This window comes from Scleropages formosus, chromosome 5 (assembly GCF_900964775.1).
Source record: "Scleropages formosus chromosome 5, fSclFor1.1, whole genome shotgun sequence".
NCBI lineage: Eukaryota > Metazoa > Chordata > Actinopteri > Osteoglossiformes > Osteoglossidae > Scleropages > Scleropages formosus.
The window spans coordinates 396,758-416,318 of NC_041810.1; the positions used below are offsets into that span (position 1 = coordinate 396,758).

At 40.8% G+C, this 19,561-nt stretch overlaps 1 protein-coding gene across 4 annotated transcripts in view; it reads right to left on the reverse strand.

The window, feature by feature from the left end:
* itpr2 (inositol 1,4,5-trisphosphate receptor, type 2) overlaps window positions 1–19,561 on the reverse strand; it is a 102,466-nt gene that overhangs the window by 57,871 nt on the left and 25,034 nt on the right. For all 4 annotated transcript variants that reach the window (XM_018765985.2, XM_018765984.2, XM_018765982.2 and 1 more), the window contains 20 exons: window positions 19,195–19,314; window positions 17,865–18,047; window positions 17,376–17,627; window positions 15,786–15,933; window positions 14,703–14,850; window positions 14,209–14,390; window positions 12,694–12,817; window positions 12,342–12,399; window positions 11,507–11,672; window positions 9,781–9,954; window positions 9,387–9,470; window positions 8,147–8,272; window positions 7,477–7,599; window positions 7,072–7,272; window positions 5,484–5,735; window positions 4,735–4,860; window positions 3,971–4,099; window positions 3,313–3,433; window positions 2,073–2,254; window positions 310–452 (listed from right to left, as the gene is read on the reverse strand). In XM_018765985.2, the coding sequence (XP_018621501.1) occupies window positions 310–452; window positions 2,073–2,254; window positions 3,313–3,433; window positions 3,971–4,099; window positions 4,735–4,860; window positions 5,484–5,735; window positions 7,072–7,272; window positions 7,477–7,599; window positions 8,147–8,272; window positions 9,387–9,470; window positions 9,781–9,954; window positions 11,507–11,672; window positions 12,342–12,399; window positions 12,694–12,817; window positions 14,209–14,390; window positions 14,703–14,850; window positions 15,786–15,933; window positions 17,376–17,627; window positions 17,865–18,047; window positions 19,195–19,314 (3,042 nt within the window). The remainder of the gene's footprint in view (window positions 1–309; window positions 453–2,072; window positions 2,255–3,312; window positions 3,434–3,970; window positions 4,100–4,734; window positions 4,861–5,483; window positions 5,736–7,071; window positions 7,273–7,476; window positions 7,600–8,146; window positions 8,273–9,386; window positions 9,471–9,780; window positions 9,955–11,506; window positions 11,673–12,341; window positions 12,400–12,693; window positions 12,818–14,208; window positions 14,391–14,702; window positions 14,851–15,785; window positions 15,934–17,375; window positions 17,628–17,864; window positions 18,048–19,194; window positions 19,315–19,561) is intronic.

Sequence of the window (19,561 nt, forward strand, 5' to 3'; positions counted from 1 at the left end):
CCAGATTACTTTCTCCATTTGAGACAGTTGCTACCATAGTGGTTGTAGCTGCTGCTTTTGGACCCAAAGGTCACAGGTTCGATTTCCACCTCTAGCTGTAGTACCCTTGGTCAAGTTACTTACCCTAAACTGCTCCAGTAAAAATGCCCAACTGTGTACAAATGGATAAATTATTGTAGTTAGCGTAACACTAAGTTGCTTTGGAGAAAAGTGTCAGCTAAATGAATGAATGTCAAATGCCACTAAAACGCTTTGGGCTTTTATTTGGTGAACTCCATACGACATCCAGGAAAATGTGTGTACGCTCACTTGGCCATGAAGGCCCCACTTTCACAGCGCAGTCTGGCTGCCTCAGGAAACAGGAGCTCGGGGCTCTGCAGGATGTCCACCAGCACAGAGAACTCAGCTTGCATCTTCAGGTGGAATTGGTCCTCCAAGCGGGTCACCACACCCTGAGAGCAGGAGACATGGCTCATCCATTTTACAAAATCATTAATGGAGACACAGTTACACTGAAATATACAACAAATTCCCAGCCACAGGTTACACATAATGGTACGGTCTCAGAGGAACAGGCAGTACAGAGAACCAAGCAAAAAGTGGCCTGATCACTTTCAGGATCATGATTAAAATCACAATGAGTTTGAGCTTGACTGCCTTACCTCAGCATACATTTTTTTATTTTGTTGTTTAGCTGACATTTCATGCAAAGCAAAATTTATTTATTTCAACTCAGTGTAGTACTCTGGCCCCTCATGTTACAAGTGTTCAGTATATGGAATCTGGAAAACACATTTTCCAGTTTTTTTTTTTTTTTTCCCTCCCCACCATTCTGCTTTATAAAATTTGTCTGTGCAGACTGAAAAGAACCTGCATTGCTGCACCTAGCTATATGGCAGCAAAATGTATTAAAACACAGTTGCAGTGTGAGAATGCCTCCAGTCAATTTACATCCATAGCATTTACACCTCAAATGTTTACACCTGTACTGTTGCTGAGTGTTGGTGATCAATAAACAACATGTTCAACAATGCACGTTTCAACAAGCCAAATCAGTCAACTAGCATTAAGTAGGAGAATGGGTGTTTCTATCTGAGTTATTTTAATGTTAATGCAGTCTGAAATTAATGAATGAAAGTCTAGAAGTATTTTTTTTTTTTTTTTTTTACTCATTACAGCTATAGCCAAGATTTTTACAGAAACTTAACTGTAAACAAACAATCTGACTAACAGGCATACATTTATCTACTGCCTCAATTGGCACCTGGGATTGAAAAGGAGCTTGTGGAGATTATTTTTATTTTCAGGAAGTTTAAGTAGTTTAAATTATAATGTTATCAAAAATGAATTAAAGAAATAAGTTTCCACTGAAATGGACTAGTGTCCTTTCCAGGGCGGACCCTGCATCATGCGTGTGCTTCTGAAATAGGGTCCAGAGCGCCATAACACTGCATTTGAAAAGAAGATATTGATAACAGATAAATAAACTTTATTACAGCTGTATCTGAGGTTTTTTGCAGAAGTTAGAACATGATAATTATGTAACTTTTATTGAGTGTGACTTAGTAAAGGAGACTGATTTTACAAATCCATTATGTTACAGGCTGATCCCAATTCTGTTCATAGGTGGAGGAGCCACTGAATATGTACATAAAACTGAACACTGTAAAAACAACTAGTGCACAGCAGTACTTGTGATGTGTTTCTTTAATTTTATTAGAATTAAAGAAAATGTTCAGTGGGTCTTTGTTTTGACTTTGTAGCAACTTTATTCTTCTGTAATGCCAACTAATAATACCACTTAAAAGTACAATCACAAGGATCATAAGTGGAGGCAATACTCTGGATGCTACTCCTGTACCGTACACCCACAAATCAGATTTGTTCTCAGGAACATTTGAGAGTTCTTCTCCAAGTTAAACAGCTAGATCAAGCAGTGCAGCAAGTGAGCAGCAACTGTCCACTGTTTTCCTTTACACCAGTGTTCCTCACTCTCACTGATATTGGGAATGCAACATCTCAGGGTCCATAAAATGTTACACAGGCACAAGCACCACCATTGTTGGACTAACCTGTAACTTTTCAATGATGTTCTTATAATCAGGGCCCCCGAGTGGCTCCTTGCGAGGCCCCGTGCGGGCTGACATTCTCCAGCCCTTGGCAGCACGCTGCACCATGTTGTTGTGAGTCTTCAGGGACAGTGTGTTCACTTGACTGTCCAGGTCCACAGGAAGGGCAATAGAACGGTTCTTAGCTGTGGAAGAAAACAAAAATACTGGGCCAGCTAGTAGCATAGTGGTTACAGCTGTTGTCTTCGGAACCAAAGAATGCCAGTTCAAATTTTGCCTCCTCCTGCAGTACTCTTGAGCAAGGCACTTATGCTAAATTAGTACAGTAAAGTTACCAATCTGTATAAACAGGTAAATAATTGTGGGTAATGGCGCTTGAACTGAAATGTAGGTAGCTTTAATGTTTTAAATGTTAAATTAAATAAATGTGAATGTACATGGGTAGAAAAGGGCTGTAATCTTGCAGTAGCAGGTTCTAACCCCAATTTGTCCATTATTATAAGTATCGTTTATCCAGTGTTTCCCTCTTAAGTGACCCACAATTTTACCACTTCACACATCTAGATATTTATTCTTACTGGACTAATTTAGCTGAAATGGCATGCTCGTGTATGCAACAGTAGAGCCCTTCAATTGACCTTAAGAGATGTCTTTCATTTTAAAGGTCCACAACTTTAGACACTACACTCCAAGCTGTCTTCACAGAGGATGTGGTGGGGAGGATCACTGTAATGTGGCATGCACTGTATCATCTGCCAATCTCTAATTATCCTTACTGGAACACTGCAGTACAGTCTCAGATTTATAGGTTCCCAAAGTCTACTACTCCTATTAATACATACAATGGTTTGTTAAATGCTACGGGCATCAAATATTGTAGCAGTTAAGGATTTAGACTTTAAGCCTGAAGGTTGCCTATTCAAGCACCACTCTACTGTTCCTGCTGTAGTACTTCTGATCAGGATGCTTATACTGAGATACACCAGTCAAGATACCTTGCTGTATCAATGGGTCATATATAAAAAGTTGCTTTGAATGAGAGCATCAACTATGTCACAAATTAATAGTCATCACTTAAAAATACTTAGAAATTAATAGTAATAACTTACTAAACAAGGACAGATTAATGTTTTTATTAATGGCTTTGTGTGAAGAAGGGCCTTGCTATAGTTATAGATATTGTGACAGGTTGTCACGTATGTGGTCATCGCTTCAGTGCAGACCCAGAAAGGAGAGCACTCACCAACATCAGCCAGTGTCTTGATGCAGCCCTCAATGTTGGCCTTCTGTGGCGCACCGATCCAGGTGCAGTTGTACAACCTAAAGGAGGACTGCAGAAGCTGGATGAAGTTGGGCTGGTGGGCCTAGTGCAGGGGATTGGGGTAGGGAGGTCACAACGCAGTTAGTCGCAGGGTCTCAACTTGATACAGTAGGAGTTGTTTACATAATACTTTGAATGTTTAAATGCAACGTCGAATATATGTAGGAGGTAAAAATAGTGACAAATTAACTATATACACTCTATAGAATAACTACAGACACTGTGTTTGGTATGCCATTGTTGAAGCTTGATTAATTTGGGTTTTGGATTCTGTAGATTTCCCATGATGCCACCCCCATCAACATCCCACATATATTTGCGCTTCCCGTTGCATCTTCCACAGCTTGCAATTTACTTTTTAAAGTAATAGAAAAACCAAGTCTGGAAGATCTTCAATAGCAATGTTATATACTTAATTTTCATAACAAACACTACATTCTGCAACACCATGGCAAAGAGATTTGATTTTCCCACAACCATATCAACTGAAAGCCTGAAGGGGCACAGTGGACTTCTGAACAACAGTGAAGTATCATAACACATGAGAGAAAAGCCACTTGGGGGGATTTGCTTGTTGTACCTGCAGATTGGAGTGGCTCACAGAGAACTGCGAACCAAAGAAGCCCTTGACGATGGCCATGACTGTGTCAGTCACATAGTGCTCCAGGACAATGTCTGCGTGCTTCCTGTCTGTGGTTGTATTGCACACCTGCAAGGCAGTCACTGGCTTTTACAATCCTGGGGATCTCTGACTCAAGCAGCAATTTAGAAATGTACACTAGGTCCTTGCATGAGTGATCAAATTTTCAAACATTTTTCAGTTTGTTCATTGTTTTCTCCACTTCTATTTTTTAAAAATTCATCACAGAACAAACGTCACCTGTGTCCTAGAACCCAGCTGGCAGTAAAAAAAAAAAAAAAAAACCCAGGAATTTGGGGGGCAGATTAATTCAACTCACTTCCACATTGTTCACAGGTTGCAGCTGGTGTTACTGAATGTTGGTTGGTTAAAATGTCCAGATGCTCATCAATGTTGCACATGTTGTTTCAAGTTAATAAAATAACAAAATCAAAAATCCTATTCATGGTGTTCCCTGCCCCACACCCTGTTTCTCCAGGATAAATGTTGATGAAAATTAAACAATTCATTATAACTTTATCAAATTTTTCACAGGAATTAACCCATGAATATATCAAAGTCCATCTGTATTATTAAGATGCATAGATTTTGATGTAGTGGCTGTATATACAAATGGCTTTTTGGACCCCACAATGTTTGGGTGTGGAGGACCCCATGTACATCTGTATCAGTGTGGTCACTAAAGATATCAGAGTCGAGCTCACCCTGGCCATGTCAATGAGGACATTCTCAAAAAGCTGCCATATGTGATTGCTGGTGTAGATCTCCTTCATCTCCACCTCTGTGTCCACATAGCAGTGATTCACAAAGTTCACGTAGGCATTTTTCACCTAAAAATATTCAGTTTATATTCATTACATATCTGAACAATTTTCCATCGTTTTATAGCCATTTTCACTACGAATATTTTGTATAAGAATAATTATTTCAAATCAGTAATCAATTTGCTTGACATAAAATTCTTAAATGCCTTAAAGTCTTGACTTTTGAGGATTATTCAGATCTGTCAATACAGATTTGTACAATACAGATGCTATCCCAAAACAGTTCTTATACATAGAATAATTACTTAAATCCCCAGTAAGTAACAAAAGAACTTGCCAACAACCTCAGACCCGAAGTCATGGCGCCAGAATAACCCGCAAGTGTGGCAACAGCATGTTTATCAACTTTTAGGTAGTGCCAGAAAATGAATAAATTGCTGAATAAATGAGTCAACAAAAGGGCTCTGCAGTTTCACACATGTCTACGCTGTGTTGTACTAAATCTGCAAGGACACCTACACAACACAAACTGACCCATGCTCCTCGGACGGGGTGATATGGCTGGGGTCCTCTCACCTATAGCTCTGCAGATGTTATCAGTCATAAATAGGAAATAGGTAGACGGCACATAATTCTACATTGAGTAGGTATTTTCCTATGTCTGCACTGTCCTTGAGAAGAGGCCTTACCTCAGGGATGCAGTCATCGTGCGTGACCACCTTGACGATGTCATCGAGGGGCAAAAGTGAGTTGCACTTTAGCTCAGTGTAGACGTTCTTGCCCTCGGTACAGGCTGCCAGCAGCTCCACCAGGGTGGTGTGGTACGCTAGCGGCCCATTCTCGTCTGCTCGGTCCCGCTCTGAACACATCATCTGGAGCAGGGCTGGGAAGGAGGAGCGGTCATTGTAGAACACAAGCACATCCTCGCCTGCATTCACCAGCTGTGGAGACAGTAGAGTGCCCATCAGAAAAGCTTGCTTCTCCAGAGACTAAATTAGAAGTATCATTGTGTCCTTGAAGATTACATGTGTGGCTTGATAAGTTGCATCAGCTTGCAAGTGCATTATCTTCAGTTAAGTTCTTTTATTTTCAGTTAATAAGGAATTCAGGAATTATTCCTGCAGGGGGCAGTAAGTTGCACAGTGGGTAGAGCTTTGCTGTCTTGCACCTTTGGACCCAGGTTCAAATTCCACTTCCTGCTGTAGTACCCTTCCTCAAGATACTTGCTAATTGGCACAGCAAAAATTATAAATAGATAAATCATTCTAAGTCACCCTGGAGAAAGGTGTCGGTTAAATAAATGTATTACTATCATTCCTTTTTTAAAAAGTAAGCTATAAAACAGAACGCATCTTCCTCAAGTAACGTACAGATCACAGTAAAACAACACAGTAATTTAACCAAGCTTCTCCTCCATAATTGGGTGTCAAGTAATGGTTGGTGGTTGATAAATCAAACCAAAACCTTTGTACATTTAATTTATTTTGAGTTTTGGAAAGACCTATGTAACTTGATCAAATTATGATATAATTTAAGTCTGAACCTCTCACAAGATAATGCTGGACTCAGATTTGTTCTACTCAATAGCAGGGTTCATTTGCAAAAATATGGCACCAGATAGTGGTCCAGGGAAAAGCAAAATAAAGGTCTAATGTGTGGTACAGACTCAAATTTCAGAGTTGTGGTTTCTGGTCGTGCCTTCTCTCCACATCAGTCAGCGCCTTCTCACCGTGAAGCAGGGCATTAAAGAGGAGAACTGCAACCCATGACAACTAGATGTTTGTTTATTGTTATTAGGTGAATGTGATTTGGGGTCAAGGTAAACAGGTACAGGTGTTAGTGTGTGTTTCTGTGCCACGGTAAAATTGAACACATTTGTACGAAAAACATTGACATTTACATTTATTCATTTAGCTGATGCTTTTCTCCAAAGCAACTTACAATGGTAAGATACCTACAATAATTTACCCATTTATACAGCTGGGTAATTTTTACTGGAGCAATTTAGAGTAAGTACTTTGCTCAAGGGTGCTACTACTGGAGACAGGAATCAAACCTGTGACCTTTGGGATCAAAGGCAGCAGCTCTAGCCAGCTATCCCAGAAAGCGTACTCTGGATTCGACTGTGCTTTAAGGGAAGAAAGATGGGATGCATACAATGACAAAAAAACATACATGGCTCAGCTGCTTTGAAGTCTTGCTTCATGAGTTAATGCACCAAGACCTCTGCATCTCAGAAAACATCACCCTCCCCCAAATAGTCCTGCTGTCTCTCACCTCAGTCATAACCTTGTCCTGACATTTCTTGACGTACTTGCCGTCAGCCTTGACGATGGTGTGCAGGAAGCGCAGATACTGTACGTGGCGGCCGTGCGTCTCAATGCAGTGCACAAAATGGTGCACCACACGTTCACTGATCTCATTGCACAGGTGATAATTGTTCATGAAGATGTGCCGCATAGTCTCCGCCTCCAGCAGCTGAGCAGGACGACATACAGTCAGCCAGGTTCACCACACTGAATATGTTTGACTCATAAATCTTACAAAATTATCCAAGGCCTATTCCATATAAATCCATACTTGTCCTAATGTAGAAACCCATACTGTGGCACTTGGATTACACAAATTTTGGAAACAAAGAAGCTCTGCATTGCCTCCACATAGGGAGTAAAGGTGACCTACCCCGGGGGTGAGGAACAAGTTGAGGTGTTTGTGGAGTAGGGCCTGGTTCTGGGCGTTCCCCCGGCAGAAGTTCTGCAGGAAGGCGTGGGCCAGGTTCATAATCTCATTCATCTTCTCGTCCGTCTGAAGAGGTCATTTGAGAAAGGTTAGGAAGTGCATACAAGGTTGGTTTGGGCATTGTGTATTATATTCATGAGCTTGACATAGTGAAAAGATCTGACAGCACACCACAAATGACCTTTACATGCGCAGTTTCACAACAACATAAATTTTAAAAGATTTAATGAAGTGAGAGTATCTCCAGCAATGTAACCCATATGGTTATTGTTTGTATACTTCTTGGTTGGCTGATCAAGCATAGTAAATTAAATTTTAAATGATCTCCGTTTTTTAATTCACTTACTTTAACCTAAATGTTTGACAGGCTAAATACACCCATAGAAACATGGAAATGATGGTACAGGACAACTCAAAGACAAAATAGTGAAATACATGGTGTAACATTGATGCTACTACATGGTGACTGACACATAATGAGGAGCGGTGCAAGTACAAGTCAAACAGCAGGTATCCAATACCATACAGAATACACCACCAAACATGTCCACGTAAGGCTCGCCTGAAAATCAGACCAAAGCCATTTTTAAGGTGGATGTCACATGGTTCTCACCTTCTCATAGGGTATCTGAAGGAGGTCCAGTACAACACTGTGAGCGCCCATGTTCTTCAACAGCCGTTGTTGCTGGACACGGCTCTTTTTGCTGGGGTAGCACAGCTTGCCGAACCGTACCAAGATCTGCGGGGGGGGCAAACAGACAAGCAGAAAAGCAGGTATCTGTCAGGCGTGTGTGCTTAATTAACAAAATTAACCAGCACTGATTACATTTTGGTATTAAATATGTTGTTTTAAAATGCACTTGAACACCCAGAGGGTTTATCCTGTGCTATATTACTCAAAGCATTTTGTTTCCTCTCCTGTTACTTTCCAGCTTTTTCCACATTTTTAACAGTATATTATTGCTATTACTACTTGTGCTAATTGCTTAATGTCTCTGCGCTACTTGCCCTTATTCTGTGTTAGGGAGTCCAATGTATTGCGGAGAGCATTACACAAAAATAAAGTTCAGTTCAAGGGGGGGGGAAATTCATCATATTCAGTTGAAAACAGGTACTTAACCAGAACTGGAGGTTCGTTGGAGGTGCTTATTTTTTGGTGCACCTAGATTAATCCTTGTTCCGCAAAAACAAAATTATGTCAATCAGAACCAGATTACTCATAATAATATTGAAAAGTTCCCTTGTGGAATTTGCATGTTCACATCACGTTCATGTCAAAACCAAGTGAAAAATATCAGAACTGCTCTGGACACTTAAATCCAGGCTTAAAAAGGACATACTCAAAAGCGCTTATACATAACACCTTTGTGTGCTTCCATTTTCTATCTCCTTTCCCACTGATCATTTACCTTACTGATACTTTTTTTTTATATCATTTCTTTAAGTGATTCTAAGGGGGGTCATGGTGGAACAAAAGCTACCTGACAGTTCTTGAATTATGGGTTCAAACATGTGTTCGAATATGGCTTAGTCTATGTGGAGTTTGCAAGTTATGTGCGTTTCCAGCAGGTGCAAAAGTTTCCTCACAAGGTTAAAAGAGATAAGTTTCAGGTGAACTGGTGGCTCTAAATTGCCCTTAGTTTGTATACGTGTAAGTGTGCATGATGAATCAGTTCCCTGTGGAGGGTGTACCCTGTCTCATGTCCTACACTTTCAGGTAGGCTCTGGAGCATCATGACACTGCACTTGACAAGCAGTTACTGATAATGGATGAATCCATGGATTTGTGCTCAATGACCACTGCTGTAAAACTCATAACCTGGCAGCCAAGGTTAGAGTAAAACAGCAATCACCTCTTTAATCTGGCTGTAGTTGTTGGCTCTGTTGCTGTCAATCTGAGGTTTGCCATCCTGTGCTGGACTCAAAATACCCACATCCTGTGAACAATGACAATTTTTAAGTCTTGTGAAACTGGAGGCTCTGGAAAACCAGTGAGTAAAACTTTCTTCAATTTACCCTGTTGTCATAATAATACAAACCATAAAGCACATCACATTTCATCACAGAAAACTAACGTTACATAACTAATCAAAACTCCCAAGATCAAAGTCAATATACAGCTCTCAGTCTGTACTGGGTTAATCCAAAATAAATGCTTTCTTGTTGAATGCTAACAGCCTTGTTGTCTTCAAATGATAACCCATTTGCCAAGAAGAGACCCTTCAAATAAAACAAAAAGGGGTTCACCTCCAAGACCTGTTCCTTGCCCTGGCCATCCCCAGCATAGTGCTCCTCACTGCCATAGCCTCCAGTCTTCTCCACCCAGAGCTCTGACTTCTCCACTGTTAGGCGCAGCTTGTCCAGGTCCTCCTTGATCTGCTTGTAGTTCTCCACATCCTGCTCAGATACCAGGAGCTGGACCTGCAGCCACAGTGTGCCGCTTGGAAAATGACCTTGTGTTCTGAACTAATGCAGTGTCTTGCATCACTTGAAACTTGAACTTAGGTGCAGTCAAAATGAGTCAAAACTGTACCAATGCCATGTGACTTGCTCATCTGAATGTTACGTTACATGATTTGTTCAACTCCGAAGAGTAGAAAGCATAAATTCTGGTCATTTTAAATTTGAAAGTAGAGAGTACAGCTTTATAGTGACCTGGATCAAACCAGGCTAGAAAATTACACACCATGAGGTATCACCTTCAGTAATGAGTACTATCTTGTAACAAAATACTGACTTGAAGATTAACTTAACATTCATCTCTTTAAGAGCCATTTCTCCCCAAATCTCCTCACAACTACATAAATGATTCACCATCTACTTTGATTTTCTATGTATTTGCTCTTTGAATGTTTCTTTTACAGACAGCTACTTGGCAGATGTGAACCAACAACATGGTGGTATCATAATCTTGTGGAAGAAAAGTCTGCAAAGTGGGTAAATGTAAATGTGTATAGATAGGAATATCTGCAGAACACAAAACCATTAAAAGCAAGAGGGAAAACCAGACAGCCAACAAAATAGCTGGAGAGACCCTTCAGCAAATATGAGCAGAAGGGTTTTTCCCAGCATCACCTTAATAGCTCCAATAAAACCATACTTAGGAATGTTACTGCAGTTGAGTGAGGGAGAACCTGGACTTTCAATTACACTAGACCCCAATGTGCCTTCTTCCTCAGAGCATTTTAATTGACAATACTTAGTAAAACCCCAGGAAAGTGCCACTCTCTCACAAGAAAACAGTGTCACGTTGATTTTCTACTCCCAATTATTCAATTATTCATGAGAAAAATGAAAACTTTCAAATCTTAAAAACAAAGTGCTTTCATTTCAGCAAGACTTAGAGCATTAAAATCTTATTTTCTCACATTAATACAGATTTTTTTTCCTAAATGTTTGATGAAAATGTGGAATAATAATAAAAAAAAAAATCCTCCAGTGCTTGAAAAAAGAATGGTATACCCTGAAAAAAACATCATGGTCTTCTAACAAAATTCTAACTTGACTTGTAAATGGGCCACCAGTCCGGTAACTCAAAATCTACGCGTTATGGCTGTACACCCATCATGGAAGTACAATTTATAACCTGAAGCAAAGCACAGTATTTCACTCTCCACTGTACACAATGCTTTTCTCACATGACTGTATAAAAGAATCTTGGAATTTCTCCAAAAAAAGCTGCAAGTGATCTTAGGGCCTACAGGCTCCAGCAACTTGAAAATGTTCTGGAAATGTGACTAGACATAATGAAAATGACATTTAAATCTGAAGAGCACATTCAGATCAAATTTTAATTTTACACCTGAATATTACGGTATTTGGATTAAGCACCTTGGTCTATTCACTCCAGCAGCCTATTCAATGTAGTCTATGCTTAACTTTGGGGAATATATGATGACTACCAAGAAGACCCTTGACTGCCTGGTTTGCATGGTGGCAATGGTGGTGGCCCACTCAGGGGTCATTTACACACCTGCTTGAAGGCCTGCAGCACCTCTGCACGCTGGCTGAAGTGCTTGAAAAGCAGCTGGAGTGAACCTGATACCAGGGGTGGGTAGTCCTGCATGATGAGATGGATCAGGACCCGAAGGAAGGTCCGGCCACCCTCGTCATCCAGCTCGACTGCACTCCTCTCCTCGCTAGAGCAGAACCAATAGATGGGGAATTGCATGGCTTTAGTCCTGGGGCCTTTTCAACCAAACACTCCTAATGCACTACCTGTAGCATCTGGTTAATAGTCTAATTAGCTGAACTGCAGACTCCGATGCTGTGCGCCACTGAAGGTCCAATAACCAGAAGCTAATGAAGCAAAAAAAAAAAAAAAAGATGAGATCATCTGTAGTTGGTAGTGACATAATTATCCTGTGGAAAATTAACTGGTGTACGCTTAGTAAAGACAAATACTGTAAGGTCTTTTAAGAAAAAGAAAAGAGTATGACATAAAAAAAATATTTTCTTTGGCACTTTTTTGTTTTATGAATGGAACAGTCCTTTCATTACTCCCTCTTAAAGTGTATAATACAATAGGTAAAGATGTGCCATACTTCTACAAAAAGAAACACTATCACTAACAATTCCACTTCAAATAAAAACAAAATACTTAAATTTTTCATTGTCTTGAGGAAAGAATCTCAATAACTGCAACAAAGATGAGATTTAGTAGCTGCTTTTACTGGTAACAGCTGTGCGGTTTGATTGTAGCGTTGAGGCTCTATTCTTTCTTGAAGCTCTATGCACACCATTACTGTAATGCTTTGATCACATAGTGTGTTTTCAACAGAGAAAATAAACACCCATTATTTACGTACCTTCCAGCAAACATGGTTTCTGCTTGGGCTGCAATCTCATTTATGTCTGGATCTGACACTGCGGAAGACCAAACAAACAGACCACACACTATCTTACACAAGGTGCATGTCCAGACATACTGCACACTCGGACGAGAATGTCAGTCCTTTCACTTGTGAGCTGTCATTAAGGGTAAGGCCTGATGAGACCTTCAGGTTATTTTAGTCAGCCTAGTCAGCCAGATTCACTGACCAAAGCATTAAAGGTAGGTTTTGAAAAACTACAAAACACACTTTTAATTGATAATAAATATGTTTGAATAACTGATTCATCCAGTGAAATGGATTTGCAGCAGAAATCCCCCAGCTTCACCTGATATGGGGGCAAAATCGATGAACGACAGGGAGGAGTCGGCCAGCGTACTCTGTCCAAACTCTTTCTTGTAGACGGAAAGCAAGTAAGTGATCCTGTAGTCCAGGCGAACACTAAGAATAAACTGTAGTGGAGACATGTTAGTGAGAGTCACTTCACAGTGGACATGTCAAGTGAGCTATGATGCCTCCAGAGGCTGTCAAACCATTCTACTGCATAAGCATTGAACAATCATCGTCTAACTTTCTGCGCTGGCACCAGCAGGCAAACTGCGTTGTCTGAATAGGCAGGAGCATTGCATCTCCTTCCTACAGTATGCGTTGGGGTAACTTTAAATGAGAACCAAATGAACTAAGTTACTAAATAGTAAGTTGCTGTTCGCTGCGCATGTGTGACGAACATTTGAATATTTGAAGATGCAAATATGTTTAATTTTGCTCACCTGCCTATTTTCAAAAATGTGTTTGTTACAGTGTCAACATAATTTCCACATCTAGCCAGTAGCTGACAGTGAAACAAATCCAAACAAAGTAAGGGAACTGAATTTCCTTCCACAGCTAATATGTGGTGTTTATGAGTGCTGGTGATTAGTAACGAGATGTCGAACATTTTATGTGATTATGGAAGGAATCTGTAAAGAATTAAATAAAAATTTGTGGAGACATTTTTATTTTCAGTAATTTTAAATTTCTTTTAATTTTAATGTAGCTTGAAGTTAATATCATCACAAGTCTCAAGCTATTTATTATAGCCATATCCAGAACTTTTATAGAACCTACCAAGTGAATAAATCAAGACATGTCTCTATTACTTAGCTTTAATTGATTGTATAGACAATAAATTCACCTATGTGAACTGGGACATGAAGTTAATGCTCATCTACAATCTTATTATCAGTTGTTTATTAATTTAAAAGTATTTTTTAATCTTGAATACCCAAGAGGGGTTGGCATCCACTGGCACTTGGACCACCAGAGGTTTTTTCTTCCCTTCACTTTAGGTTGGGAGTTTTTTGTACCTTTACCCTGTGACCAGTAGGCTTTAATAACTGCATGGATAATGTAGTAATTTATTACACAGTTAACCATCTTATTTGTCTTATCCCTTTGTTCAGCTCTCTGTGTCACAGTGGGAAAACAGTGTTCTATTAAAATAAACTGAAGTGAATTGAATTACAAAAAAAAAGAGCCCAGATGCATATGATTAGAAGTTAAATGGTAAATGACTTGCCCTGGCACACACTGGTAAGACTGGGTTACTCAGTTAAACTTCCACTTCCAATTAACGCAGTGTATAAATAACAACAAACGTGTTGGGCAAACCCCATGTAGTAATTTTCCCAAGACAATCGCAGCAGTGGCAGTAGAGTTCTGAATCCACTGATTAGAAACTTGCTGAATTCTATCATTTTCTCAAAGAATTAACGAGAGAGAGAATAGTTGTGATCATATTTGGAGAAATTAGTAATATAATCATAATGGGAACTAACAGTACTAGCTGCTGAGCATGAATCACCTGAAGGATCTCAATGATCTTCAGCTTGGTGTCCATGACCATGACATCCTCGCTGTCAGCCAGACTGTGTCGTACTGTGGTCCGGGTCTCAGACATGCCATGGGACAGGATGGAGCCTCGGCTCAGGACCATCTGTGTCATCATCTCTCCAACATCATGGATGGTGCGGATCACATTGTTCCCTGAAAGGAAGAAGGAAACCACAGAGAACATGGCTTCAAATGTCATGGCCTCATTAACAAAGAATCTTTTTACAGTTGAGTAACCATGCATTGTTACCTATTAAAATATTACATTTTTACTGAACAAATGTAATTCCTTGCTTTCACCAGGGTACAACGGTAGTATCACCTCTGGACTTTTTACTGCCAAGATTTTGGCTGTACGCTGAAGGTCAACGAAAGGTGATGTGCTGCCCTACAGAGGAGCTAGTAGCAGAACACAGGGAAGTTCCACACAGATTCAAGATGTGGGGGAAAAGCAGCACAACTCACCTGCTTCAGGGCCCCTACTCAGTTTATCTGTGTAGATCATTTGGGGCTGCATGATGTCCAGGATGGCCAGGAGTGTACGTGTCAAACGTAGTAGCTCGCTGAAGTTATAGAAGCCAAAGTAGACCAGGTTCCGGGCCAACTGTACAACCTTCAGGGGAGCAAGCCGGTAGGGACGGTATCAGCATCAACACTTCTATCAGCGTCATAATTGCACAGTGGGGAAAGCAATGTAATGAAATTTGAGCTAAATAAGAGAAAGAAAATTTTGCATGAATATTAATCATCTAAAGCACCACTACAGAACCTCTTTAGCTGATGATCTTTTGAAACAGGATACTTTACCTCTACTATTTTATTTATATACTGGCTTAACACCTTAAAACAGTTGGGACCTGAAGGCTGTTTGTGACAACTTCTGTTTGTAACTCCAAAATCACTTTTACCTTTAAGTCAAAATGAATGAAACACCACAAATTAACTTGCATAACTTCTGTTAAAAGAAAACCTTATATGTAGTTATTTAAAAAAAAAAAAAAAAAAAAACAAAGTAGAAAATGTAAAAAAATGTTTCTATTAACCCTGAGCTGCATACATTAAAACTAATTTAAAATGACCAAACATAAATATGTTGTCTCCACAAACTCCTACTGAATCCTGATTGGTCATTAATTCACCCACTGAGCCTGCACACATATCTGGCAACTTTCAGATCTCTTTATCATCTTCACGGTCACTTCCATGGTAATATTAGAAGTACACCTCTTCTTCTCGGAACTACAAAAACACACAAACACCAGACACAAGACAAGACTGTGGAGGTGAGCTGAATAGAGGCAGGTCCACACCCCAATCCCTGAGTTCACTCTAATGACATCTATTACTGAGCGGGTAAACACAGGCTGCATTTTTTTCCCCACTACAGACAGACATTTTAAAAAAGATCAAAAATAAACAAATGAACAAATTCAAAGATTAAGATGTAACCTAAGGAGCCAGTGTAAACTACTGTGTCAAAACTGATCTCACTATAATATGCAAAACAACACTTAATAAGGAGACCTTCTACCCATTCAGAGACTTTACCTCTAGTGTCAGCTCATTCTTATCCTTGTCTACAAATGGCCACTGCTGGGTGACGACTTCTTTAAGGCAGGCTTCCACAAATTCCATGGTTGGGGCAAACTTCCTCTTCATGTCTTCTCGCACAGTGTTCGCAAACTCGTACTCATACCTCAGAAAGATATCAAAAACAGTTACCAGTAAGCTTTGGTGTAACAGTCACGGGAATACCCTGGATGAAATGGGAACTGACTAAGTGCCAACATTCAAGACAAATGAGGCTTTGCACCTAAATTTACTTTTACATTTATTTATTCAGCAGACGCTTTCCTCCAAAGCGACATACATCTCAGCAAAATCCCTCCACTTTCTGCATGGACTTCTGCCAAAACACATATATTGTATTCAATATATGTATAACAAAAAAAAAAAAAAAAAAAAAAGTTTTTACCACTTGGGCTGCAGCCAGAGTTCACACTGACAGGGTTTGAAAACACAAACATTAGCACTGACAGGGGTGAGGGAGCTGAATTTAAGACCACAGCTTTTGGCCTGCCAGTGCACCATTTAGAGAAGTAGTAAATCTGAATCTCACAAGTATAACTATGGGATACTTGCTGTACATCACTTTGAAAACTGGACAGCTTGCTAAACTTTGCATGGTGAATATTCTACCAGACAAGCAAAGCTCCGTCAACAGAACAAGAATCAGGTAAGGCAGTAGACCATTCTCTGTGGTGGGTCCATCTTCATAGTGACCCTTAGAACAGTCCTTCTGCTGGACAAATGAATCAGTATAGCACCTTGCTGAGAGATGGAGGGCAGATCCTGGCTCACAGCTCATTCTATATTCCCATCATACTCGTCATACCCCTGCACCAAGTACACAGGATGCTCTCAGTGCGCGTTGCCGTAAGAACCAGCCCCAACCCAAACATCCCCAATAGTGAGGTCCGTTTCAATGCCACCAAACACCAACACCCAGGATCAACAAAATGAGTGCACTACACAGTCTCATGTGCATGCTAATGAGACTGCGTGGATACACCAAAGACTTCATTTACAGTCAGAACAGTTGCTTGGGGCTACGCTCTGTAAGCATGGATGAGTCTGGCATTGTGATTGCATGGTGTCAGGATCAAACCCAAAGATCAGCTCTTGTGTGGTATGCATGAGCAAGAGCAGTTACATTTACATTTATTTATTTATATGACGCTTTTCTGCAACGTCACAACGATTTACCCATTTATACAGCACTATAATTTTTATTGTGTCAGTTCAGGGTAAGTATCTTGTTCGGGCTATTTGAACCTGGATCCTTCAAATTCAAGGTGGCAGCTCTAAGCACTACACCACCTACTGCCCACCACTTATCAACTTGAGCAAATGAAAAGCAATACAATCAAGTGGCTGAAACTCCAGTGGAGTAACAAAACCCAGTTTTAAACAGGAACCTTCAGATGATTCTGATGCACTATGATGACCTGCTCTGCGTTTTTTTTAATTTTTAAAAAGATAAGACAAGTTTCAATGGGTGCAACCACACAGAGCTAGAGGTTCTACGCCACCTGTTACCACAACTGCAGCACCACCCTCTCCATTGTCCTCACTCACTCTAGGATGGTTATGTGGGTGGGAATCTCCGTCCATAGCCGGGCGTAGCGCACGGGCACAACGGCCTCCTGCGGATCGCGGTCCACATGCATGTGCAGCATGAGGCGGCAGAAGGAGGCACGCAGATCGTAGGGTAGGTCCTCATCTGACATGCAGCGCAGGATCAGGTCCACTGGCAGTTGGGTGGACACTTGGTTGATGGCCAGATACTGGCGATCCAGACACATCTTGGCAAACAGGTTTAGCTGGTACCTACAAGACATGTGGAGGTGAGTGCCAGTAAAACACAGTGCAAACATGAGCATCTGCTTAAATCATCAATAAACAAGTTAACGGGAAGACAAGACAACTGAAGACAGATATGAAAAGAGCTCCTAGACTGGACTACAAAAGAACAAACAAATGGCCTCGGGATCATACAGTTGTTCATCACCTCACCCTGGCTGGCCAAGTCATCATGCATTGCACTAGACAGAGCCGAGGACCCACCTGTAGTAGGTGAGTATGTCTGTGTACATCTTGTGGTTGTCCGTGGCATCCTGCGCCAGGTGGCGGATGGACTTCCCATGCGGCTCCTTGTTGCTGTCTATCCAGTAGAGCCACACCTCCTCATCATCACCCTCGTCCTGCAAGAGCGAGTTCTCCAGATTGGTCTCAGACTGGGGGACGAGCCTGAGAGAACAGAAACCCAACAATATAATACTGTTTCTGTCCACAGCTTACTATGTGTGTCAAATAACTCAAGATGTAAACAAGAAAAACAGCTGTATTTGAAAGTTGGGTGAAACTGCTGTATCCTACAACCTACTTCTGCAGGCAAAAAGCAGCAAGTGGTAATAAGTATTTGTAAGTGCTCCCTGGCAAGGCTACGCCTGTTAGCATGCCACTAGTCACACAGTAAGCCAGGGTGATTGGGTTCATACATCTCGAGTGCCTCTGATCTGCACGCTCGGGGATGAGGCGCAGTGCAGACCTGCCGTCTCCTCTTCGAGGGAGGTTAGCAGTTGTCTGCTATGCTAGCCAACTGCTGAATACTAATATGGTCCCTGCGTGCACTCGCAGAGCAGTCCTATAGGATACTGAGGCCCTGGTGGTTCCGTGCCCTCAGCTGACTCCAGCTCTACGCTCTCAGTATACTGATGTGAAAAGTATAACCTGAATAGGCAGGCTAAATCTCCCTGGTTTTCAGTTTAGCTGCTGGATTAACTACCATACCAATATGATAATGACCTGCTTATTTTGTTGAGATGTATTATGATAATGTTTTTATTCCCCTAGGCTATAGTATCACGTTTATAACACACATATAATTTCAGTCAGTAATGTCATAAGCAGCATGTTATAAAAAAAATAAGGGTGCTCTGGTTTCCTACCACAGTTCCAACATGTGTTTCAGGTAAACACAACTCTACATTGTCCATAGTGTGTGTATGTATGTGCGAATGAGTGTGCGTGTATGTGTGTCCCCCTATGATTGGCTAGTGTCCCATCCAGGGTGTACCCCGCCTCACGCACTATATTTTTAGAAAAGGCTCTGGACCGCTGTAATCCTGCACTAGACAAGAAGTAATCGATAAACTGATGGATTTTACTTATACAGCATCCCTTTAAAGTCACGGACTCATCAGAAAAATATTTTTAAAAAATAAGAGGTTAAAACAGCACATTTAGTTAGTTTCTTAAGTGGTTCCGTGTCTACAGAGAACTAAAGACACACAGAAGAACATGGTAGTGCCTTTCAAAATAGCTTGCTGTCCCCAGTGGATTCCCATCTGGCCCCAATGTCCAACAAAGGCCTGAGCTTAAGGGAGTCACTCACTTGGTCTGGATGAGGATGTCTGCATTTGCGGGGTTCAGTACGAATTTGCAGATCAGCTCCTGTGTGACAGGAATCGCCATCTTATTGGACACACAGAGGTCTGACAGATAGTCCAGAAACCTGGCACAAAGCACAGAGAAAGAGCCAATGCCTTATCAGACTTGCCTTATGACTCATATAAAACCAGCCCTGTTTGTCACTATTTTTCCCCATCTATAAAAAAAAGACTTGATTCACATGGCAGTTTCAAAAATAGATTTGTTCTGTGTTCGCTTGAAGCCAGTTGTTTCCTTGTGCTGATTGAAATGATTGCTTTGGACAAATAAGTTTTGTGACAACATAATCCAATAAAGAAGACTTCACTGAA